Source organism: Homalodisca vitripennis, chromosome 5, assembly GCF_021130785.1.
Source record: "Homalodisca vitripennis isolate AUS2020 chromosome 5, UT_GWSS_2.1, whole genome shotgun sequence".
NCBI lineage: Eukaryota > Metazoa > Arthropoda > Insecta > Hemiptera > Cicadellidae > Homalodisca > Homalodisca vitripennis.
The window spans coordinates 172,522,798-172,548,874 of NC_060211.1; the positions used below are offsets into that span (position 1 = coordinate 172,522,798).

Genomic DNA, 26,077 nt, shown 5'->3' on the forward strand with positions numbered 1-26,077 from the left:
GCAATTGGCAGAAAGAAATACGTGATGTGGCAGTGTTTAGAATGTGATGGAGAGCCTGGGTTGTGTGTCCCACATTGCTTTGACCAATTCCATGACTATTGAAGCGTACCTTGGGGAGGATGGTTGGGTTGTAAATAGTAATTTTTAGTGTTTTTTATCAATATATTTTTAGTTATACTAAGTGATTTGTTCCCAGTATTATTATAAACAATCGTTAGTGGTCTGTTTTTTCAAAAACAATAAGGAAAACGGTACGCGCTTCTAAGAGAGACTGGCCCCAGGAGCGTGTGCGGTAGATCTACTGCACGTTTTCAAAATGTCGAAATTCGGCTCTTTTGGTGTTTGATGACCTTTCTGTACCAACCCGTGTCACAACTAAATTGGTAAGTGAATACTAATAAAAAGCCTCTAGTAACATACATTACTTAATTTTTAGCAGCGAACGTGTTAACGTACATAAAATGTTGGAAACAATAGCATTTTTTAGATATATTTGGTAAATGTGAAATAGCAAAGGGAGACAATTTCACTCCTAACTGATTACTGAACACAGCAGTACCTTAGTTAATGTATATTATGTACAATTGGTGCTTACACCAAACTTGTCTGTACTCGAGTGGCAAAATATTTTTTTTTTTTAATGACAACCCAATTACGTCCCATTCTGAAATTTTTGATATATGTAAAATTGGATATTATATTATAGCGCAAATAATACTTAGTTTTAAAAAAATTGAAGGGGATGTATTTTGGGGTTTTAAAAACTGTTGGGAGGATAACTTAAAAATTGAAAATATACAAAACATATGCATGTGTTGTATACAATTAAAGGGTTAGTATTTCAAATGGAAAAGAATGCCACAAATTTGAGCTCTTGGGTAGGGTACGATAAGCGGACCCGGTTTTTTATATTGAAATTGGCAAACGATATTACATATAACCATCGATACTGATTATTTTGAACAATTAACTTAAATAATCTGTATCAACAGCTGTACACACTTTCAAATAATACACGTAAGGTAATATTTCAATTTTACATAAGTAACATATGATTATTAAAATGGCAGTCTACATGACATTGCTATTGCCAGTTTCACGTCGGTGCTTTGAAAGATAATAAGACATGTTTTTTGTGGCTTCAACATGTTGGACTCGTACTGAAAAACCTATAATGTGCAATTTGTGGCAGAAAAACAACTGTAACTGTGAGAGGAGCAAATATGGTCGTCTTCAGTTTTCCTAATTTTGGTTATAATAATAATTTGTTTAACCACTGTAAATATTAAATTCATATTTTAATTTAAAACATGTGATTGTTATTGAGGACTATAGATACTTTTATATTGATTGATAGTCTAGGATATGAGATGCGAATATTAGGTATCAATGGTTACATTCTTCATATAAAACACCGGGTCCACTTATCGTACCCTACCCGATCTCTTTAACTTTAACGGTTTTTTAGCTACAGACATGACCTAAAACTGCCTATTTGTGGGTTTTTAAAAGCCTGTCACTTAAAACCAAAAGCCAGACAAACGTAAAATTTTGCATTTTAATCAGTCTTAGTAGGTCAAATTTCCATACAAAAAGTCATTAAAATCTGAGAGATCAAGAACCAAAATTATTTTTTTTATTGGTTAATTTGAAATGGAATAAATGCCACCACCTTTCGTGCTAGCCAGTGTTGATTGTAGCAAACGAAAACTATCCCTTGAGATAGTACCTATCACTAAAAGATCAAATTCTAGAAGTTCTGATCACGAATTCCAATGGCCATTACTGCTAGCTAGGAAACGCAACCTGACAAAGCAGCAAATTGTAATTTCACCTAACCGTAACTTCCTACTATCTTGCAAGATAAGTAGTTCCACTTTCGATGTCATAAAATCCATTATTTGTCACGTTCATCCCATAAAACCTTATATTGTTTTGTTCAGGAGGACGATTGCGATGATGACGTGAATCTAGTAACCGGTGTGAATAAAGGTAAATTTGTAAATAATAAAAACAATTTAACTAAACTTTCTTCAAACGAATAAATAATGTAATTAACAAACATAAGTTTAATAACTAAGCAAAACTGATGTAACCATAACTTCTCAATTTTGTATGTACTTCCAATCTACTTTCAAACCACCAGGTAACTTCCGATCACATAAAAATATCTTTTCATGATTTAATAATACTATATGATTACGCAATGAACTCATACTCTCACTCTGAAAGTACACGATGGCAAATTAAAAAGGAGTAAATAATTTCCTATTATTTTAACTGCTCAAGTAATCCACACTCAACCATGTAAATAACTTTAAAAACCAATTAACAGTTTAGATTAAACGTGGTGCCGAAGAGTAATGAACACCACGGTTATCCACAAGGCAGTGAAGGCTAATGCACGAGACAGTTGTTGGTGCTGTATTATAATGTTCTGATCACAGAACACTCAGATAAGCTATCGGGTGAAGATAACGCTGAAAATCATAGATAAACAGTACAGCACACAAATATAACCACAAAATGACATTTCTGTTTCAATTATTAAAAAAAACTACAGTTATTTGTAATTTGCACCCATAGACCATATACAGGGTGTAAACTAAGTCCTGGTATCCCTAGATATATTCTAAACGGATTGAGATATAAATGTACAACCTTCACCATACTTATTAAAATACTTTTTTGGATTTTTTGAATGTTAAAAATATTCCCCCCCCCTTTTCAAAGGGGGTACTGCAGGGTAACTTTAAATTTTCAAATTGCAACCCCTATCTTGTGACATTTCATTTTAATCGTCTATTTTATAGAAAAACATGAATCAAACATCTCTATGACGTTTCTAGCAAAAGTTATGGGCAAATAACCCGAGTATTGTGATATTTTTTAATCAGTTGTCTAATTATTATTGATTTCTTGCCCTGTAGAAGTTTACTCATACATTAAGATCAAATAATCAACCTCAAACACTGGTAAGTTTTGATGTGCTGTAAATTTTATTGATTATATCATCAGTCTTTGAATCATGTAATTCTAGCAGCTTAAATTATTGAAAGTGCACATTAATTTATGCAAGTCAGGTTTTCTTACATTGTTTTTCGTTTTTTTTTATTCCTAATTTACACTCTGTGTAGTAGTTGGCTAAAATTGTATCTTCTAAATTTGACAAACCGGTAGATATAGCCCTTGGGTTCATATAATTAATTCATACTGGTGAATTAAAACATGTACTTTATACAGTATTAAGATAGACATTTTACTTTCCCTTTATATTTATGTTCATTTTTTAAATTTTTATCTAGTGTGTCTCTAGACTAGAAAAGTAAGACAGGTTTGGAAGTTGGTCATCAGAACCTAACTTTTTGCTAGCTTTGTGTCTTTGTTCAACACGTGAAATGACTGTACACAGGTATTCCAAAATATATAACGGTGACAAATGTCCAAAATCCTATTAGCCTTTCAAATCATCCATCATCAATGCAAATCTTAAAAAAAGAAGATTACAAATATAGGCACAAAAAGGTTTGGGTTTGGGTTTGTTGTTATTACTGCATTGGAAGAATATTTGAACGTGAGGTCTATTTTTAAATGATATGTTAATTACCATAATCTGAATGGCTGCTTTAATGATTAGTATTAAGAATAATTTTCCCCCATTAAAATGAAATGTCATTTGCTTCTTATTCAATTGGTTAAGCTGTGTTCAATACAGTGTACAGTTTATAAGTTTGTAGTTAAGCTTGAATCTAGAGTGACTCATTTGATTTCAGGTACTATAATAAATCCAGATTCTTATAAGTGACATAATGGAAGTGGAAAATTCTGTTGCCGAAAAAAGTGTAGTGGTTCCTTTAGAAGAACCTGACAAAAAAAGAAGAAAACTGCTCGTCAGTGAGAAAGGATCAGCTGATAGTACTGCAAGCTTTGCTAAATTTGATGGGAGCCATTTTAGAAAACTTATTAAAGGCGATAATCCATTAGGAGGTAAGTGATTGCACATTTGACAGTGATTTATTTTTTACTTGGTATAATTGCTGCTTTTTCTGCAGTAGTTGATATAACCCTTAATCTAAAAAGAGGTAAAGTCCGTGGTGGAGTCAATTATTGTATCCCTATAGTACTGATCAACAGTCTTGATACGTTTAGTATCATGACATTATGTAAAATCATATGGTTTTGGAAAATGGCAAATTGAAATCTTTAAAACTTTTTGAACGTATCAATCAATGCTTAGTAATAAAATATTTAAATTCAGTGGTATAAAAAGTTAGCTGATCATTGGTGTTGATGTTCTTTTTAATTTTGTTATAATACAGATTTTGTAGAATATTTGTTTGAAATATTATTAGTATTGAACTAGTTTGATATGAGGGTTGTCCAGAAAGTAATGTTTGGGAGTTGGCAGTGGGTGGGTCTAGAGCCACCATCTTGGGGTTGAAAGATTCCTATATCAAGTACACTGTTGTAGCGGACATCTCTACCGCTCTTACTTTTCTCATGTGACTAGTGAAAATATGGGCTGTAACTAAAAATCCTTCCACTTGTAAAGTGTATTCAGTGATTAGGTTTTTGTTGGCAAAAGCCTACAAACCAATTGAAATCCATCACCAACTTTGTGACGTTTATGTGAATGGAATAATGAATGAGAGCAGAGTGAGCCAGTGGTGTATTGATCTTAAAAATGGCCACACCAAAGTTTTTGACAAGGATAAACAGAGGTCGGCCTAGCTTGCAAACTGAAGACTTGTTAATGAAAATCAACGAAGGAATTTGAGAAAATCACTGGTTTTTTATCAATGAACTTTTACAATATATCTCTCAAATTTCACAAAGTTTAGTTCATAAAATTGTGAGAAGCTTGGCTACCACAAATTTTGTGCCAAGCGGGTTCCAAAAATTCTTGCAGAAGATCACAAAAAACAAGGCTTCCTGCATCACTGAATTTCCTCGAAGACTGTGATGAATATGGTAATGAACTTCTTGATCTTATCGTTACTGGTGATGAAACATATTAATTTGAAACGGAAAGGAAGCCCAGGAAAGGAAATATAAGTATTGTCCTAAAACATCAAGAAAATGTTTCCAAACTCTTCGAGCCAGAAAGATTATAGCAACTTTTTTCTGGGAATTGCACTCTTATATTCTGGTTGATTGCCTTGAGTGAGGTTTGACAATCAATGGGTATTGTGAAACACTGCAGAAACTGTGGCTGGTGATATGAAACAAGCTCAAAAAATTGGGAGAAAACAGCTCGGGAAAATCTTATTTCTTCACAATAACGTACATCCACACACAACCTTCATGCCCAACAGCTTTTGTATGGAATATGTTCGACTATCTTCCATACAGTCCGGATCTAATTGACTACCACCTCTTTCCAGTGATGAAGACCTGTCTCGCAACACAGTGCTTCAATAATGATGCCGAACTTCTCGCTGTAGTCAGTAACTTATGTCACACTATAAAAAGTGCCTCAATTTAAATGAGGACTACATCGAAAAAAATAACCTAAGAGTGTAGTTTTCAAATTTATACAATACAAGTATTTTTCTTTCACTTTGTTAATTGTTTATTTTAAAGCGTCTGTTACTTTCTGCACAGTCCTCATAAAATGTTACTGATTTAAAAAATCTAAGATAATTATGTTTGTAAGGCTAAATAACTTACGTATCGTTGCTTAGTTCAATCAAAATGTGTTTAATCAAGACACGTTTCGATGTGACTGCATCATAGTCAGCTTATTTGACTGATGGAAATTGTGTATGAACCAGAATATCAGGTGATTTAAAATACAACACATTAAAAGTAAATGGATTATAACTTCCAACCCTTGAAGAAGCTGGTAATGTGGAGTTCAGCTCCAGTTCACCTTCCTCTTAGTGCATCGTCTGGAATCTGGCGCTGTCACAGACTTAACCTGGAATCTGAAGTCATGTTCTCCTGAGAAGATAAAAAATGTTTGTGATGAAGAAAATCAAACTCTTTACATTGTTTGACATCAGAGACAACTAGACTACAAAATATAGTGAGACGAACATGGCTCCAGATTCTAGGAGTTAAGTCTAAGGACACTGCACTAAGAGGAAAGTGAACTGGAGCTGAACTCAACAGTCAAATTGAATCAATCATTCCCACCATAGCTGCAATACGTGTTCGAACATGATGGTAAAGTCGCATCAAAACAGTTCCTGAGCAAACGCATTTTAATTGAGATGAATGAAGATACGTAAATAATCTATTCATATTTCCCACATCTCCGAGGCTATAACCTTGGATAATAATATTATGTTAGTAATAGTGTAAAAATAGCATAATTTAACTTTGTTTTATATTTTAAATAAATTCATTTAGTTTTACTTTATTAAACTTAGTAAGATGAATGAGTTCATAACTTCTTTGCGCTCATATAAATAGACCATTTTATGTTTTAGATTGATTGTAAACTAACTCAGTGTTCATTAAAAAACATTCTTTTTGTGTTACAGCTGTAAGACAACTGTTAGCAGTTGTCAAAAATACAAGCAATGACTTAATTTTCGACTTCTTGAATTCCGGTGGGAGTGCTTTAGACGTGGTACTTGTTTTGGATAAGCTTGAAACTAATACATTTTTCCACAACTACCAGCCAGTATTTACGGCTCTGACACTTATCATTAACAGGTAAGTTACTTCTTAACATTCATGCACTTGTACTTGTACAGTATTTGATATATTCAAAATCTTATAATTAATTTAAATTCTTCTTTGAGAATCATAAACTTAAAAATTAAAACTTTATTTAAATATAATTTAGAAAAAGTATTACAAGATAATTTTATTCGAGACAAAGCACATGTAATATATATAATTATAATGTTTTCAGTTTAGAATTAACTAGAAGCAACAGGGTGAGAAAGAGTGCCCTTTATTGTGTATAAGCAGTACTTTTTTACTCTGAGACTCATGAGCACATAATGAGCCAAAAACACTTACTTTGCGAATTTTGAGTTTAGCTACATTTCATCTTTCACTTAGTGTAGCATACGACACTGTTCGATCTGAGATGTTGTTAAACTCAACATTTGCGTTGAATCAACCCTTCCCACCTTAGCTGTGCTACATGTAGATCACTTAAATAAAGAGCCATGGTTTTTGTTGCAATTGTAACATATTCCTTAGCGTTAGATATCTGCGTTAATAGAATTTTTATGAAGTTTTTACAAGCAATACCTCACATTGTGTAAAATTCAAATCGGTTTAGACATTAATTAAAGATTTTACTGGCACCAGGGTTAGAGATGAGATACCGAGGCTACAGCCCAGTACAGAGGAAGCCTGCCGCCGCTTGTTACACAACAACACTTCAGTGTTACACTCTATGTTGGCAAGCAGCAGCAGTCAGGTGAACAAGAAGACTGTTCTGGAAATGCTAACCGGTAAGTACAAGATCACTCCACATTGCAAGCTCTTTATTGTTTTTCTTCTTTGTCCTCTTCTTTTTAGCTCCACTAATCTCTTCTTCCTCTTCTTTTTGGAAGTTCACTTCATTATTCATAAAGAGAAGTATAGCCATTAGTTCCTTGTCTAGCTGCGCAAATCTGCTGCTTGCCTCTCCTGAGCGCACAGATCTACTTCGCAGTGGAGAAATTAAACGGTCTTCAGTCTTTACCGGAACCGTAATCAGTGATAGTTAGAATCAGATGGACAGCTACGAGAACTGTAACAAGCATCCATAGTGATATTGGCTGAAGACTAATCACTGGGTGGTGGACTAGGAATATGCCTATTGTTTTTCAGTGGTGAGACGTCTCTTCTCACAGCGGTTCCTGATGCACTTGGGATGCAACCTGATAACTTTTTCAGCCAAACTTGCAGTTTCAGAAGTAGGGCTGAGATTTTGAGATGCTGATCTTAGTACAGCGTTAACTGAAATTATTGTAATATTTGATTAAGTTTGCTCTCGCTAGTGAACCATGATTGTGAGATGTTCTTATCTACTCTATAACCAAGATTTTCCAAATTAAATGTTTTGCTTCTATTCAGTACAGATTTGTCAAGCTAATTAGAAATTTCATCGAGAACTTTTTGAAACATAAACAATTTATCAACCATTACTCAAAAAGTTTTCAATTGAATGTATCTAATTCATAATGTTTCTCATAACGCTTTTATTACCCGTATTTTTCACAACTAAGATATACTTCATAAAATAGTATCTTCCTTTCACTTCAAATTTTGTTGTTATGATCATTTCATTTAAAACATTTTGTAAAAACCCTTCTCCAGTGAGATTAATTTGTGAGATGTTTGATGAAAATTGTATTCACATTCCCATGTTTGACATTTTGGGAGGAAAATATAATTTAGGTCTAACTACAATGGCACTGATCTAGATTATCATTTGCTACAACTAGAAGTATATCTAGTTTTAACAACTATACATATGCCTAATGTGTGCAAATTAAATTTAAAATATAAATTAAAAGATGATTTGTTAAATAATGTTAGTTTAAAAAGGGGAATTATATCGTCTCGATATTGTTACTTATATTGTAAACAATATATCTTTCTCATAAAACTCTTTATTTTATATATCATACTTTATGAAAATGAAGGAATGGTTGTATTTATCTGTATTGTTTGTGTACAGCTATGGTGATGTTGAGTGTTCAACTGGCTCGGGAAGTGTTGTCTCTGTCACTGCGGGAGGTCACCATGAATGTATTGACGTGTATTGTTTGTGTACAGCTATGGTGATGTTGAGTGTTCAACTGGCTCGGGAAGTGTTGTCTCTATCACTGCGAGAGGTCACCATGAATGTATTGACCTGTATTGTTGTATTGTTTGTGTACAGCTATGGTGATGTTGAGTGTTCAACTGGCTCGGGAAGTGTTGTCTCTATCACTGCGGGAGGTCACCATGAATGAATTAGCCAAGCAACCGGTCAACAGTGAGCCCGATAGTGTGAGAGCACATTTTATGCGTTACGTGCTCTCCTACTTCTACCACGACAACATCCACCTGGTCAAGCAGCTTTTAGAGAGCCGAAGTAAGTAGTATAGAAATAAATACTTGTAATTACTATAAGTGTAGACTGCAATGAAACACTTTCAATTGGGAATAATCAAAAGGTTGTATTATGAGTTTTCACAACTTATTTTATAAATTTATTCCGTAGTGGACCTCAGCTTTCCAAAAGGTACTTGAATTTATCTCATCGCCCCACTCAGGGATAAATGTTTCAATGACTACATTAATACTAAAAAAATTGTATTTGATGTTTTCAAGTTGATTTATAGTGATAAAAATGTTTAAGATATTAGTATTGGGTGCAAATTTTACCAGGTGTCCTTAAATACAAATTGACTGTGATACAATATAATCCAATCAAAGAGGTCCTCCACAAAGTTTTGTAATTTATTTAGGAAATAATGTTGATTGAGTTAGTCAAAATGAATTTTCAAATTAGCTGTAAATTTAGAAGGATATATCAGCAGAAACTTGAGTCAGTAGGGTACCTCTCAATGAGTACCTTGTGTTCTCAAGGCTGTCTACTAGTTTGAAATGGGTACAAAGGCCGATCCTCTTTTAAGTCTTATTCTGTCCGTCCTCATGGGCCACTGGCCTGTGCGAGGATCTTGTCGTAGGCCACTCGGCCATCGGCACTCCCACTTGGTGTCATCCTCACAAAGCCAGTTAGTGGTTTGGATCCTCAAAATAATGGTTGGGTGAAATAAATGACTACAATTTTAACTTTGTCTGTCAACCCGCTACGGATTGATTTGTTTGGCTGCGTGTGTCACAGCGAATTATGTTGCACAACGACAGCAGAACAGTAATACTACACTGCATTGAACTGCCTGGTGTTCATACTCAACTTGTATGTTAAACTGGAACCTTGAATTTAAGTTGGACACAGTGTATATTCTAAAAAATAGAAATGTAAGTATAGAAAAGCTTATTTCATTGAACCTTACTTACATACTCCTTTACTCCCCAGGGCCATTTAGTATCGCAGGATATTTAGGCCGCAACCAACAAAGCTCCTCCAAGCTTGAGACGGTTCCTCTGCATCTTCCTCTGAAGCGCCCATTCTTCACCATAATCAGCCTTCACATGGTTCCACCATCTCACTTTCGGTCTCCCACGGGGTCTTCTTCCTTCTGGGTTACGCGTACATTACCTCTCCTCAAGTTTTGTCATTTCCTCTTCTCTTCTAAAAACATGGCCCTAGTCCCCAAGCTGAGAGTCTTCTGCTCTTTATTTCTCCTATTACATCCGTCACCTATTGTAGAGCTCCCCCTGATTTCCTTCTATTAGAGTGTTTTTCTTCTCCATACCCCTTGTTTTACATCATGAATGGCCCATGAAATTTTTACGTAAAACTCCTAATTCATCGAAAACTAGAAGCTTTTTTTCTCACTCCATCCTTGCATATTTAGAGCCCTCCACGTTTCGGATCCGTACAAAGAAGCATAGAACTATAGATAGCCTAATATTTTGTATTACACTCATTTTTAAGCACTCTCCTAATAAATACTAATTCGATTCGAAACAATCGTAAGATTTTAATTGTTCAACAGTGCAAATATAATACGACACAAACCGATACTGAATATAAAACTATAAACTATAAAACACAAAATCTAATTGTTGTTGTAAAATCAGGTGAGGAAAACAATTGGGATCAGTAAGAGCTACAATGCGGAGCCTCCAAATTCAGGGTGATTTCTTCATATAAACTGCATTCTATGGAGATATTTACAAATTTTTTGGAAAAAAAACCAAAGTCATTAAAAGCAATTCAGTAGACTAGTAATTAGAGCTCAACTGCTTTCTCTGCAACCGATATTACAACTATTAGGAGGTCAAATTACAAGGAGATTGCTCTTTTTGTGACCTGAGGCTCGTCTACGTATTTTCTGCTAGGGTCTGGAATAACTGCATGACAAGATATTTCATCAGTGATCCACAATGAAACTAAAATTTGTAAATTTTTTACCCAAACTACATGCAGGAAATAATAACTAAATGCCCTGACCCCCTTGATATATAGTGTTTATTAGTGTCTATAGTTAATGCACCCTTAACCTTTACCTTCTTCAAGCTAGTATGTAATAATGGTTTTGTTTCGACAGGAATTCTATTACAAATGCCTCATACTGTTCTTGCAGGTCTTGGACAAATGACGAGGCAGGTCCCCTTATCAAAGTCCTTCCTGACCAACAATGAAAGTGAGACAAGTAGTCGAGAATATAACCCATAATGAAAACCAAATGAAACGGAAGATATTTAACAAACCGAAGGTAAATGTGATGAAGCTGTTGGAGACCCTACACTAGACGGGTTCCTAGCTTATCCTAGAAGAAAAGTGGGAAGAAGGGAGACGGTCCTAAAGTAACATGGAACAAAGGTAAATTAACTTAGTCTTATGTGTATTATTTTAATTAGTTTTGAGAACAAAATAATGGTTTTTGACAATCCTTGTTGTGTGTGTTGTATGATGTGTACATGCTAAATGATAAAAAAATATAATTTATATTTAGACGCTTGTAGTAGCCAAATGTTTATCTATAAAAATATTATTCCAAAGACAAAAAGATTTGAAGTTAATATACAAAAAAATCATGTTATGTGCAAAAAAACATGTCTCAAAATATGATTAAAATGTTTTTTTGATACATGTATACAAATATATATAAAAACCGACCGGTACACAACAATCTTTTAAAATGGGTGGTGCCATGTACCATTGGTGGTACACAACAATCTTAAAGCATGCTAGTGTACCATAATATGTGATATTACAGGAGGCCTCTCGTTAAAGCGGCGACCAGTGTGCTACCAGTGGTACTTGATACTATGATTGTTGCTAAGACCTTTGTTATACACTAACTTTAGTTAAGCATGAGGAAATATAGCAGATGTGCCTTGAAGAATGCCTTAGCAAACATGGCACGCATTTGGTTGGTATCAACGTTCTCTTATCATTTTTAAGGTAAAATAATAAGTTTTGAATGATGTACAGTACAGTATATAATTTTTTATTATAAAATACAGTAGTACTACTCTTAGGCAATATTAGAAACTAAAATCTAATTTACTTTTAACAACTTAATAGTAATTAAAATACTTTTCTACACTTACAAACAACGAATTAACTGGTTTTTAACCTTGGATCTGGCTGTTGAAATTCCTCATAATGTAAAGCTAAATATTTTGCTTACAGCCTGATGCACACACATTCATTCCAAACCCTATGGGGGTTTTAGAAGCTGTTTTATAGTAAATTAAAGTAATACACTATTATATATTTAATTTTTTTTTAGCACACATGCAAGGGACATTATATGCAGTTTGGATTTTTTTAATTTCAATTTAGGTTATTAATTTTCAGTAAAAATGAAAAAACGAAAAGTAAACAGGAAAACATATCCAAAAGTAAAGCTTTTAATGAAAAAATAGAAATAATTTTTTATTAAACTTTTTCAAAATATACAAAATGTCTTATGAAAACAAATAACAAATCAAATTAAAAATATTTAATTATTCTTGGTAAGTAGTAAAATGTTGTGTATTTTACAAAAAATTGCATATTCAACATTCTAATCTAACATTTTTTAAAGACATTTTTCTGTATGCTAACTTATATTTTGCGAGTCGATTTTTCTGTGTTGTAACCAGCATAAAATGTCTGGAAAATATTTGTTTTTTGTTTTTTTTAAGGTTTTATAACTGTAAAAAATGTTTTATTGCAAATCCAAAGAAATGTTTTGTTTTTTCAACATAAATAACAGTTGTAAAAAACAACAATATATCCAGAAAATGCTGCCCTAACGAAGTACATTTATTAGATTAAAAACCTCATTATGGTCTAATAATAATTTTTCTAAGTTCACCATAAATAAAATAATTTATTGATTTAAGTGAAAAAACAAAATGGCGGCTATTTTAGGATAATTACTTTATTGATTTATTTAAAAGTTTTAATGTGAATATTTTACGGATTATGTCTTTGGTCCAAGAAGTAAATACCTGAAAACAATTAAAAGAGAGTTTTCTGGGACATTAGGTATAAATATATACTGTAGATATTATTTTCAATTAAATGAACTGTGAATTTTTTTAGACAAAAATAAATCTGAAGTATGCAAAAATCAATCAAAAACATTAAAAGTGTGCTTTAAATTTTGGATAAAACTTCATTTCTATAAGAATAAGTTCCATAAGTATGTAAGTATTTTATGTCAACTTCTTTTTTGTATGATTGATTGATCTTGCCGTCTACTGTCCCGCAGGACATTACAAAAATAAAATAAGCTATAGATTTTTAATTTTGCAATGCAGCCAGCCTACGTCGAAGCCTGTTACGACACAGTGTGTGGCATACTGTCTACCAAGTGTATTTATGTTATGTTCGGATAAGAATCTAAACGTGTTATTTACTTTAATATCTAGTTTTCTTGGTCAATATGTAAGATCACATTATTCAATTGCAGGTTCGAGAAGAGGACAGGGAGGAAGTGGCAGGTTATGTACACCAGCTGATGCTTGTGCTATGTACCAATCACAAGCTGGGGGTGGCTTTTGTGGATCCTACCGTAGGTCTCGATGAGAAAAACTACAACGACCTTGTGTTTTCTGTTATAAGGGTAGGTCTAGTACTGAAATGTTTCTCTGTTATAAAAGTTGAGTTATTCAGCGGTTATAAAACTTCAGTGAACTAAGTGGGACATATTAAAACTGAAATTGAAACATATTTTGTTAATCATTTGTACATTACCAAATGACTTGCACAAATACAGAATGGCATCGTTATCACTAAGCTAAGAAATTAATTAATCCTATATGGATGATTCAATTGCCTCAACTAGTCTCTTTGTCTATATTGGTTTTAATTATAAAAATTGATTGAAAAATATATTACATTTTGAAAATTATTATATATTCTAGAAATGTTTTAAGTGAATATATAGCTTATACAATTAAGTAATTCTTTAACCCTTTCCGGGCCAGGCGGCAATATATTGCCGCCACAGATCGCGTCTGAAAAGTGTCAGGCGGCAATATATTGCCGCCTTGATATTCGTCGTTTTCTTAAATAAATACGACGTCAAATGATTACAGTTTTATGTTTTTTTATTCCCTGGTATATTTGTAGATAATTAATATGAATATCATTTTTATTTTGGAGGTCTATGCATTTTTTATTTCGTAATTGTCACGTGACATTATCAGCTGACTCGATCTATTGTTGTTAATTCTTTATGCTTTAGTGTAATCGTACTATTGTATGCTGGATTCTCCTTTATTATTTTATTTTGTGGTTGTAAATATTAGTAGTGTTAGTAGTTACGTGCTTAGCTATTGTGTGTAGTAGTTACAATGACTGACAATTTGCGATCTCACAGGAGTAAAATTGTAAGTAGCATATTTGTAAATAGAAAAAGTGTAAATAAATTTCAAATAAAATTGTGTAAATATTTCTTGGTAAATAGTGTTTTTAACTGTATTGAAAGTGTTTGTGGATCCTACAATCATCTGTTTACCGGTACATCCATAATATGAATATTTATTTTAAGTTTCTTGCAGTGTAAGAGTCAGTTGCTTTATCACTTGTTGTGAAGTACAATTATGCGTATTTAAACAAAATGTGTCATAAAAACTTTATTTATGAGAGAAATAACACAAAATTTTGTATGGTTGTTCCTTTCTAAATTTACAATATAATAAAATAGCTTCCCACATTAAAATTATTTTTCCTTTTTTAGTTATTTACAAAAAATAAAAAAAATTTTTATGTAATCTATTAAAACACTATTTTTTTTAAATTACTTAAAACTACATCTATATATTTCTTCTTGATAGTATATATCTATACGAGTAATTTGGTGCAACTTTTAGGTCATTCTCTAATTGTTATGAAAAGTTATAAATTTTAATCTTAGAGACTGCAAAATCGCCAATTTTAGCCTGGCACTTTTGACTAGTCACAGGGGATATGATATGTGAAAAAATTTTTGCAACATCTCATATTTGGTCCTGGCCCTGAAAGGGTTAAACTTTTTTTAATAATTTTTAATTGAAACAATTTTATCTGTAATTGTGTATATGAACCTGGAGAGGTTGGTTTTTAACTGTAAAAATCTTGAAAATGATTTTCTTTTGCTAATTTGTTTCTATTTCTAGTAAAATAACTATGATGAGTCTCTAGAGACGGCAGTTGTCAACATTGATTTTTACTGCTATTGTGGTCTATAAGATATATAACCCAAACTCTGTCGTAATACTCAATTCTGCAAATAAACATTTAAACAGATTGCTGTTCACCCTGATCCATAATTATGGAAATTGCTATTTTGTAAATGCAGAATACTTGTCTAGTTTTCATTGCCTGTTGCTCCATACAGTGCAACTCCAAAAGATACTTGTAAGTGAGTATGAGCTAATCAAATACATTTTAGTGTTTCTGGAGAATAGACTTTGAGCGTATTGGCCTTAGTGGAAATAGATCTGTGGATATCTTTTTATGCAAAGTATCCTTTATTTCTTTTGTTCTCTTAGGACAATAAGCTTAGAAATCCTGCTTAAAAGTACTAAAAGGACATTTGTGATGCTTCCGGAGTTACAAGATATTCTGGATGGGTAAGGTCGGGGTAGGGGATGCCTCCTGTTGAGATCCAGTTGAGATCCAGGTTTTTGGGGATTAATCTCAGACATGTCTTCTTAGAATAAGAGGAAGCCAGCTCTGTACTAGTCTCTCCAGTCAAAGCTGGCAGGGGTGGCACACCCTTATGTCTAGGTTAGTAACACTGCCTTAGGGACCCACTAACTCCAACAGTCATCCCCTGCAGTAGACTAGACCTATTTACCCTTGCACCACAATATCTTGACATATGTGGTTAGTGATACATGCTGCTCATGGACATCCAAAGGGTTGCCTAGATTTAAGCGACACATCTGTTTTCCTGTACCCAGTGTAGGTTCAACTGGAAATTATAAACTAGCCAGAAGTGAACCCTCCAGGAAAAAGTATCCTCATCATGATATTATGATTTTTATTGACAGTCAATGGACCCCTACTGGAACGTCGGCCTGGTACGAGAGCTCGCGGTGGAGATTGTGAAAGCTTGTCCTGATCTGGTGGCTCCGACGTTCAAGCACTTGGGCATCCAGGGCTCCTTCCAGCCTGAAGTGTCCATTTCATTTGTCAACACATGTCAATTTGCTCAACAGGTAATTATTATTACTGTTTTATCGTAGGAGAAAGAGATTTACAATATGTTGGTTGAATTTAATTACTTTCAAGATATATCCAAACAAATTTACTTTGTTACTACTTCCAGATAGTATATTTTCAAACCTGTTTATATTTTGAAACTATTAATGCTTATTCTTTAACCAATAATATAACAATTATAATATTTAACATTAAGATTTGTCTTTATCTTACACAGTACATTGTGTTTGACAGTAAACAAATTATTTCTAAATTACAAGGGTTGATAATTAATTTGTTGAAGTTTTGAAAATTAGGGATGATCAGTAAATACATAGCCCATTAACAAAGTTACTCATGTATAAAATTTAAATAGTCCTTCTGGCTGTTGGAAGAAGTAGGTAAATTTTAAGAAAATTGAATTATTAACCCTTCCCACGCCGTAGACGGATATACTCCAATTGTAGGCTTTGACTGAAACGCCAAACATGATTATATATCTGAAATTATACATTGTGTCTCTTGGAGAGTTTTTTATTGCGTAAAAAGCCTTTAAAATGGTAGGCGCACAATTTGTGATTATGGTGGTTGACTAGAAAATATTTTTAGATGACCCACATTCCGTGCAGTGGAAGGGGGTGATCTTTGTCTAGCTCCATCCATCTGCTTGTCGTTTTGGTATCCTACAGAGCCATAACCAAATATGTCTTGTGTGCCCAGATGATAAGATAAGGTGATATTCCTTATATATGAAACCTTAGATAAGAAAAGTGTCTAATAATGAGTAGTATATTTAATTTTTCAGATTTATTAGATTGTACCATGAATTTAAATATATATCAAATTAATTATGGTAAATAGTTATTTTTAGATATTTTATCAATCAATTTTAGCTATAAAATGCCCTGTTTTATATTTTTTACATTTGTCTCTTGTAGCATATTTATAACAAAATTAGCTTTGATCTTAAAGAAAAATATACTTTATAGATGTTTTGGTGTTAATGGAATTCATTAGCAGTGTGCGAAGAGTTATTAATTCATTTCTCATGGGATTTCCATTTAATCAATATTTAAAATTATTCAATATACAACAAAATGTCTATAAGAAAATGTTTCGGAATGTTATAATTATGCATTCCAAAACGTCTTTTGCATTTTGTTTAGATCCATAAGTAACAAAGTTGTGAATTTTTTTGAATTTGAGAAGCCACCATGTTGGAACGTAATGGTGTATAAAGCTATCCAATGACTGTAGGCAAGGTATTTATATATAAGATATAAAATTTTGTACCAAGCTTGAACTTATTTCAACATTTCTTTCCCCAGTTTTTGGTAACAAAACAATTATGGGATTTCAATGTAATCGATATCTTGAAAACCGTTTTAGATGCAAAGAATTGTTAGCTACAAAAAGTCTAGGAAATGTTATAAGCATTCCAGAACAATTTAAATTTTTCTCTTGATTAATAAATAATGGAGGTTTGTATTTGTTTAAGTTTTTTGTATGGCTACCATGATGGAATGAATTAGCATACCAAGTTGGCCAAGGAAATTTGTAAGATATTTATAAGATTGATTTTTGTACTAAGTTTAAAACTTGTTTGAAATTTTTGGATCAGTTATTTTTATCTAAAAGCTACCTTATATATATATATATATATATATATATATATATATATATATATATCTTTGGAACTGGAGTGGTTTTGGGGTCTGGAGTTATGCAGTTTTGGTTCGGTAAAGTTATGCAGAAAGTTTCGCTTAGTGTTACCATTAAGACAACCATAATATGTTGATTTTGTAAGTTATTTTTTTAACTTAGGACTGGTGTCTCCGGCTTAGAAAGTGGAATGAAGTTTATTCTATGCTTATTGTAATAAGGAGCACTGGATTAGCGTGAGGTCATTTTGGAAACAAAATTGATCAAGGAAAAGCTTTTCAAACACTTTTGAAAGTGTTGACGTTATGGAAATAGGTTGGTAATTATTTGTATCGAGAGTACTACCCTTTTTGTGCAAAGGTTTTAGGCCGATTTAAGAGATTTGGGAAACTCACCCTGCTCAAAAGATGCATTTACCAGATGTGATAAGGGAGATACTACAAACTCACCAATGGCATTTATGTTGTTTTTGAAGTGAATTTCCCATGTACAGGTTGTAGATAGCTTGGTGCCAGAAAGAAGTCTTACCACTACTGGCACCCCAGACCACCTGACTCACCTGACCACCCGGGTGGTGTTCAACATGAATGTGGTCAACTGTGTGCGAGCTGGCCTGTCGTCCATCCATCCCACGCTCCGTCTGCTGACTGTCTCTCTCCTGAACTCTGTGTTCCTTGCCGTCCCACGATTCGTCAACTTCGTCAAATCTCACTTCAGTTCCAACCCAAGAACTTCATTGAGTACAACCAGAGTATAAATGACCATATTGCTAAGGTAAACCTTTTATTAAACTTTTCTGTAAGGTTTAATTTTAACTCTTAAAACTGTAACATTGAAAGTGACAAAATACTTGTTAACAGTTTTTCTGGGTGTGCGTTTCCTTTGTAAAACCACTTTGCCATACACTTCATATAGTGTTTTAATTTTATCTTCATTGTTAAAAAATCTGTTTCATTCTTGAAGTTTAATTTTAATGCCATTGTACTGTTTATTTTTTCAGCTACAATATTATTATCTTTTTCATGTTATTGCCGGTTTGTGATGCCATACACCAATTTTATTATGTGAATTTATTTTGTAATTTCTATGTTGGTGAAATGAAAGTCATGCTATTTTACGAAAAACCACATACACGATGAAGGCAATGACGTACAGACAGTAGTAGTTTGAGGTGTGAATGTTGTGTTTGTTTGGTATTTTTCATACACATGTAAAATTTACAGTTTTGCTAGTTACATTTGATAGCTGATATGCAAAGACATTATGTAACGTTATACATTAAACAGTAAAATGCGTAAAAGAACCAAATGCGTAATGTATGAATGAATGGAAATAAACAACTTGTCTGTCTGTGTGAGAGAATTGTGGTATAGAAGTCCAAATTTTAGTTTAAATTACTGTAACATGACGATTGCTGTACAATCGAATTGTAGCTGCAATAAACACTTCATTATTGATAACTTATATAACCTATAACAAATAGTAGATATAGACAGAGTGGACTCCTTTTCGCCGACATCGCTTCGTTTTGGGAGGCAGAAAACAAGAATTGATCATCATAATGACATGAAATTTTCACAGTAAGTCAAATAAAGTATAGTCTCTGGATTTTCACAATAAATAGTGAAAAGTGTTAAATAGTTTAAAATTTTATTTTAGTTATCAAGTGTATTTTAGTCTTCCAAAACTCCTTAGAAAACTAAAAGAAATTATCACACATTAACATGAAAGTTCAACTCTCACTGAAGAAAACAACATGCAACATGAGATGATAAATAAAAAATTGTTCAAATGCTTTTTCATAAGAATAGATTGCAGAGTCCAAATAACAATTGCATTTACTCATTCCATCTGTTTCTGCTCTACCGGTTGATCTTCTTCATCTATTCTTCTCATTTTCTACTTCCAGTTGATTTTTTTTTATGATTCCAAGTGAGTGTTACAATCTGTCGGTGAGTTACTGACTAGTACCTGCTGTATTTCCAGAATATTGCAGTGGAGCAGGAGTTGATGGTAGCCTGGAGTCTGGGTGTGGGAGGAGACCACAGCTTGCTTCCCGTACCGGCGGAGACAGATTACTACCTGCCACTGCTGGAGCTGCTGTTATCCTACACCCAGGTGTTTCCGCTGTATCTTCCGGCCACGTTTGTCACCAAGCTGCAGCACACTACGCTTGACACTATCGACAATCATACAGCTGAGCTATTCCAGGTCAAGCTCATTAAGGTCGCCCTCATGTTCCGCAGCATTCAGCCCTCGCAGGTACGCCTGGCATGAACCAATGTTTCTTACTTTTAGTAATACTTGTTACAGTTTGCAGCTTACTGTGGAACCCTTCTGTACGGTGTTCCTTTGTCTCTAAGTTTGCTCTTAAACTAATTTATGAACATGCGTTGGATAAATAGAAATTTAAAATGTTGCACACATAATTTGTACGTATAAATAACGGTTTTTTAACAACTTAAAACGTAATTTATTAGTGGTAGCAAAATTATTCTTAAAAAGAACTTATGTATTGTACTAGCACAGTATGTACTTAGAAATATGATTGTATCAGATGTAACATGGTTCCGCTAACACTCCAGTAAAATATAGCGCACTCACTTTGCACAGGGTACATCTCCCCATTCGTTAGAGAACGATTTGTACTGGTCAGTAATAATAATAATAAATCTGTTATTCCATAAAACATTTTTTACAATAAATGTATCGGAATTGTCAATTTTAGAAAATTTTGAAAGCTAAAATTTTCCATTCACTCTACCACAAAAGTCTCTTTCATACATACATTGTTTGCCGTCACACTCTCTCACTCATTCAAATTGTCCCACTCTAGTCCCTAGTCAGTCTGCTAATCGAGGGTCTCCCAATTGAATGCCATAAACTCGTCCAAGTTGTAAAAAGCGTTTGCAATTAAAGTTGATTTCAGACAGTAATATTGTGACAGAAAGAAGGATCGTTAAAATCTGTTGAGTTACTTACAGATCTTGTTATCTGTTGTTACTTTATATGTATGTAACTGTAAAATTATGATTGTCTTGTTGCAATAAAGTTCATGATTCTATATCACTTTGTTACTCTCTAGTTCCTGGCAGTCTAGATGAGGAATCTTCTATGCTACAAGGTAGTAGTACGCCATACCATGTATTGTGTGACAGAATTTACTGTTGCTGCATGCAAAATTTAAAGCCTATTAATAGCTACATGTGATTGTCACGTGACTGTACTCAGTTTATTTACAAATATTTATTTCTTTTTATATATTTATTCTTCGATTTTTTCGTTAACATCGCAGTTAAACCATGAGACCAATGTAAACATTGTGCGATAACGCTCAGCCAAATCTCATGGAGTGACATACATCATCATCAAACTCATTGTTGCTTATAGAGAAATTAAGTTTCATGTGAATTTCAAATATATAGGTCTATTTGTTTTCAAAACATCATACGAACAGATTGACAGACAACTGACATTTTTCAGCCCCTCGTGTGATAGGCTTCGATAAGTTATTTAACGTTAATTACAAATAACTGGCGTATTTATTGTAAAGAAACTATCAACAGTATCTGTTATTTCAGCCCGACTTCAATGAAATGGTTCAAACACTCATTCCTCTTCTGTCAAGACAAGACGAAGCCAAAACTGTGTTGAAGAGCTTAATGTTGAAAACTGGTTACTTTGAGGGCGTTGAGTCGGAAGTGGATGCATGGGTGACCAACTTGAGCCTGTTTCCGACTTGTGACTTTCACCTGCCGCTGATGTTGGCCGCCCTGACTGAAGTCGTCTCCAAGCCCAAGCGTTGCATCAAAATGCTCGAGGAATCCAGCACTACAAACCTTCTTTCAGAAGAGGATGAATTTGACTGGAATGAACTTATTGAAGGTATGCAAAATGTGTGGTTTGTCATTAACGTAATTATTAATTAATTGAAGTGAATGAATTGAAATGTAATTATTTATTAGTTGAAGTGAATGAATCGAAATGTGGTTTGATAAAGTTGGTAGTTGTCTCTGAGACGATGAGGCACAATTTTTAAACAGATAAATTTAGAAGCTGTTTCACTGGTTACCATGATGTGTCTATAAAATTGTATTACTACCACTATAAAAAATCATACAGTAAATGATGGAGTGGATTAAAAATTCGAAATGTTTTTACCCTTCCCACGCCGTAGATGAATACATTAGAATGGATAGACTTTGACCAAAACACGAACAGTTATATCCTATATAAATTATGTCTCTCAGAGAGTTTTTTAGTTCACAATAGGCCATAGAAATGTCCGGTGCACACTCCGTGCTTGGCGTGTATTACTGCTTTCTCGGTTGTCACGAGTGCACATCTACTACATATCTCATTATTATTCTTCATCGTGTGGTAGTGTTGTGATTTTGAGTTTGAAGGATTTATCTTGTTTTATAGTGTGACGAGTTGTATTTAATTTTAATAGAAAAATCCTTTTAGAAAACAGTTTTGTAAATAGTTCTTTTTTGTTTTTATCAATAAATACTCTAATTTTAAGTATAACGCCCTGTTTTCAAGTCATAGAGACTTGAAACTTGATACATAGGTCTTCTTTTCATTCCTCTAAGCCCAAGAAAGAATCCTATTGATTTTGGGGTCAATAGATCAAATGGCTGTCTGTCTATCTCTTTGTCTGCTGGTCTGTACAATAACTCTTGTTAGAAAGATCATAATTACTTGAAACTTGTTACATAGATCAGTTCTACTTGGTCAAAAGAAGAATGCTATTGATTTTGGGATAAAGGTCAAACGGTTGTCTATTCATCTTTTGTCCATCTGTGCGATAACTCTTGTTAGAAAGATCATAATTACTTGAAACTTGTTACATAGATCAGTTCTACTTGGTCAAAAGAAGAATGCTATTGATTTTGGGATAAAGGTCAAACGGTTGTCTATTCATCTTTTGTCCATCTGTGCGATAACTCTTGTTAGAAAGATCATAATTACTTGAAACTTGTTACATAGATCAGTTCTACTTGGTCAAAAGAAGAATGCTATTGATTTTGGGATAAAGGTCAAACGGTTGTCTATTCATCTTTTGTCCATCTGTGCGATAACTCTTGATAGAAACGTCCTAGAGACATAGAACCTGGCGTATATGTTTCTCATAGTTCAAGGAAGAACTGTATTGATTTTGGGGAGAAAATATAACAGTACAGTCTGTCTGTGCAATAATTGTTTCCATACTCTTTCTTTCAATACTCCATATATCAGTTTATTTATATTTTGTTAAAATATGACTTTTACTTAACCCTCCGAGTGTTGTATTACATACCCCAGGAGTGTTTTGCCATTTTTGTGACTTTTGCAGTGTTTTAGAAAAATATTTTTAAAACATCAATAACTAAAATTAATTCCATACATGTATACATATTTGTAAACTAGAATATGTGGGCTACTATAAAATATAAGGTTTGAAACACTTACTTCAATTTTGAATTTTTTCCTGTGGGTAGAAACTTAAAACTTCAAAAAAATTTTCTGAAACTTTCCAAAATGTGAATTTTTCTATTTTTTCCTGTTCACTTTATAAAAAAATCAAAATAGCCATTTTGTACACAATTTATTACTGAACAAAAATATGTATACACTTATACACTTTTTTTAACACCTTGAGTAAAAAAACATGAAAAATTAACTCTATACACTATGTACAAAAACCTTGTTTTCAGGGAAAAACCACTAACACACTTTCTTCATCTTTCGGGCCATTAGGGGCCTCCAGTAGTGTTGTAAGTTCAAGAAACATTCCTTATGTACTCCACAGTTACATCCTGGGCAGTGGACAATACTAAAATACTAAAACAATACTAAACACTACAGACACCAACAAAGGTTAGTCGTTCTAATGTCAAAATGAACTGGCACAGCTGAATTTCTACAAATGCAAGAGCAAATAAAACGGCAAATTTTTCGACAAACGGAAGGCATTATACAATCACCATGTAGCCTAGATGTTCTAGAATCGCATAGTATTCGAATAATCTCGATATCGCTATCGACAATCGGTAAATTCGGTAGAAAACTACGGCGTTGCGTAACCGTCAGAAATCTGACGCAAAACACTCGGCCGGTGCTTCGTAACCGTCAGAAATCTGACGCAAAACACTCGGAGGGTTAATAAAGTTTTCCAAAAAAATTAGTTCAACTATATTCAATATTATTATTTTAATTTGAGTTGTCAAGAAGTTATTTATATTTATGTTATTTTATTCAGTTATTAAGTTCTTTTCAATTAATTTCTGCATGTTATTTTAATACGATAAATTTTACTGAGGTCAAATGGAAAAGAGGACTTATAGTCCTAACTTCATATCCAATAAAGCCAAGTTTCATTTTATCTTACTATTTACTTTACTGAAGTAGTTTCACTTTTGTTTCAGTATCAAAAAATCCCACAAAAGCTCTCACTCCTTGGGATAAAATGCTGCCCAGCTCAAGATTGAGTATTTTAGTCCCAGCTCTCATTAGAGTCTTGAACAACACTGATGTCGAGTCTCCCTGCAGTTGTAAATTTGTCTCGCATCTTCTTGGAGATATTGCATACAACCAGGTAAGAAAAGGATATTGTGTTAGGATATTTTAACAATTTTATTGCCACTATGGTTGTCAATTGAAACCTATAACTTGATAATTTTTCTTACATGTGTAACAAAGATATCACATTTTATTTGTAAATTTAAAGTAAGCAAGAAGAATCTCTCAGAAAATGTTGATGCATCAAATAAGACTTCCTAGACTTTACTTTCATATTGTTAACACAGTAAATAATTTAAGATAGTTCTTGACTAAACAATTTAATAAACTGTGAGTAAATGTTGAGTTTGCTCCAGTTCACCTTCCTCGTAGTGTAGACTTCTGCTGTACAGATTTCAGATGCTGCACTAAGAGGAAGGTGAACCGGAGCAAACTCTGCATTCACATTGAATCAAGCACAAAGACAAACTGACATGCAATCAAAATGACAAAACAGCAGCAATCAGAGAAAAAGGGTCTATGACCAACGTCTAGAAATGGTCTGACAGCTAGGATCTCGTAACCATATAAAGAGAGCTGACATTAAGTTTAAGGCTCTATGGAAAGTGATAAACATTGCCAGGAATAAAAAGACCTACAGGGCCTATAGAGCTTATTCTGAATATAAATGGCCCCATAATAAGCAACCCACAGGAAGTAGCCAATAATCTCAACTCCAACATTGTAAACATAGCCTAAGACACACTAAAACAAATCCCTGACAATGAACTCAATATAATAGCTATGCCTACGCTCACAAAACTTATAACTGAGAGAAAGGGGATTTGAATTCCTGACATTCACATAAATGAAGTGAAGGCAATTATTACCAATCTGAAATCCAAACATTCTGCAAGTACTGATGAAATATCTTCCGAAATGTTGAAATTTTGTGCAAATGAATTCCTTAGAGCCATCTTCAACAAATCATTCAGAGAAGGAATTTTCCCATCAGTTATGAAATTAGCCAAGTTTAATCCCAAATTTAAGAAAGGAGATATTGTAAATTACAGACCTATTTCAATTATTGATACACTGAAGTGCTCTTAAGGCTCTTAAATCCTAGCACAATCTGCTGGCCGACAACCTACATGGTTTCACAAAGGTTAAATCAACTTTTAGAACAATAATTTCACTGGTTGAGGTTATTACAGCATAGAAGAAGGCAATCTGACTACAGCCATTCTAGTAGACTTAAACAAAGGATTTGACTGCCTCAGCCATTTATAAATAATAAAGAAGTTTAAGTTCCTGAGTGTGATTGATATAGCAAAAAAATGGTTCTGAGGGCAGAAAACAAAAGTTGGAACTCAAACACACCACTAAATTAATTACAAGAGTTGTCAAGTCATGTCCTCTACCAATACAGCGAGGTGTGCCACAGGGGTCTATATTGGGACCAGTTATATTTATTCTATTTATAGATGATATGTTCCAATAACTTAAGAGGTCTCTGTACTCCTCTCATGTATGCAGATGATACCATCCTCCTGATGAATGAGAGGTCAGTGGACTGGATTGCAGTGAGCTTGTCCATTGCTCTCAACACAGTGTATGAATACTATTACGGGAATGACCTTGTGGCCAATCTATCGAAAACCAGCCAATTGCCATTTGGGAGATGAGCATCTTATGTCCCAGTGATCCCAGTGAAATGAAATCACAAGCCGC

At 33.5% G+C, this 26,077-nt stretch overlaps 3 protein-coding genes across 3 annotated transcripts in view; all 3 read left to right on the top strand.

The window, feature by feature from the left end:
* The first annotated feature begins 1,949 nt into the window (after positions 1–1,949).
* Positions 1,950–11,248, top strand: LOC124363729. The gene is made up of 6 exons (XM_046818991.1): positions 1,950–1,992; positions 3,774–3,987; positions 6,489–6,663; positions 7,273–7,418; positions 8,837–9,031; positions 11,121–11,248. The coding sequence occupies exons 2-6, from the start codon at positions 3,810–3,812 to the stop codon at positions 11,246–11,248; spliced, it is 822 nt and encodes a 273-aa protein (XP_046674947.1). The 5' UTR covers positions 1,950–1,992; positions 3,774–3,809.
* Positions 11,249–11,332: 84 nt separating this feature from the next.
* On the top strand, positions 11,333–18,633 carry LOC124363182. The gene is made up of 4 exons (XM_046818331.1): positions 11,333–11,392; positions 13,480–13,634; positions 16,051–16,218; positions 18,357–18,633. The coding sequence occupies exons 2-4, from the start codon at positions 13,530–13,532 to the stop codon at positions 18,618–18,620; spliced, it is 537 nt and encodes a 178-aa protein (XP_046674287.1). The 5' UTR covers positions 11,333–11,392; positions 13,480–13,529; the 3' UTR covers positions 18,621–18,633.
* The window catches only part of LOC124363180, a 60,852-nt gene continuing 53,281 nt past the window's right edge, over positions 18,507–26,077 (top strand). The window contains exons 1-4 of the mRNA XM_046818330.1: positions 18,507–18,637; positions 19,850–20,125; positions 21,445–21,748; positions 24,274–24,443. Of these exons, the coding sequence (XP_046674286.1) occupies positions 19,874–20,125; positions 21,445–21,748; positions 24,274–24,443 (726 nt within the window). The 5' untranslated portion in view covers positions 18,507–18,637; positions 19,850–19,873. The remainder of the gene's footprint in view (positions 18,638–19,849; positions 20,126–21,444; positions 21,749–24,273; positions 24,444–26,077) is intronic.

What these genes read in the sequence shown, in the direction of transcription:
- LOC124363729 (XM_046818991.1), top strand. Translation starts at nt 3,810, where the DNA reads ATGGAAGTGGAAAATTCTGTTGCCGAAAAAAGTGTAGTGGTTCCTTTA. An exon ending in AGGCGATAATCCATTAGGAG is followed by an intron (nt 3,988 to 6,488) that starts GTAAGTGATTGC and finishes TTTGTGTTACAG; the next exon opens with CTGTAAGACAACTGTTAGCA. An exon ending in CTGACACTTATCATTAACAG is followed by an intron (nt 6,664 to 7,272) that starts GTAAGTTACTTC and finishes TACTGGCACCAG; the next exon opens with GGTTAGAGATGAGATACCGA.
- LOC124363182 (XM_046818331.1), top strand. Translation starts at nt 13,530, where the DNA reads ATGCTTGTGCTATGTACCAATCACAAGCTGGGGGTGGCTTTTGTGGAT. An exon ending in TTGTGTTTTCTGTTATAAGG is followed by an intron (nt 13,635 to 16,050) that starts GTAGGTCTAGTA and finishes TTTTATTGACAG; the next exon opens with TCAATGGACCCCTACTGGAA. An exon ending in CATGTCAATTTGCTCAACAG is followed by an intron (nt 16,219 to 18,356) that starts GTAATTATTATT and finishes TCCCATGTACAG; the next exon opens with GTTGTAGATAGCTTGGTGCC.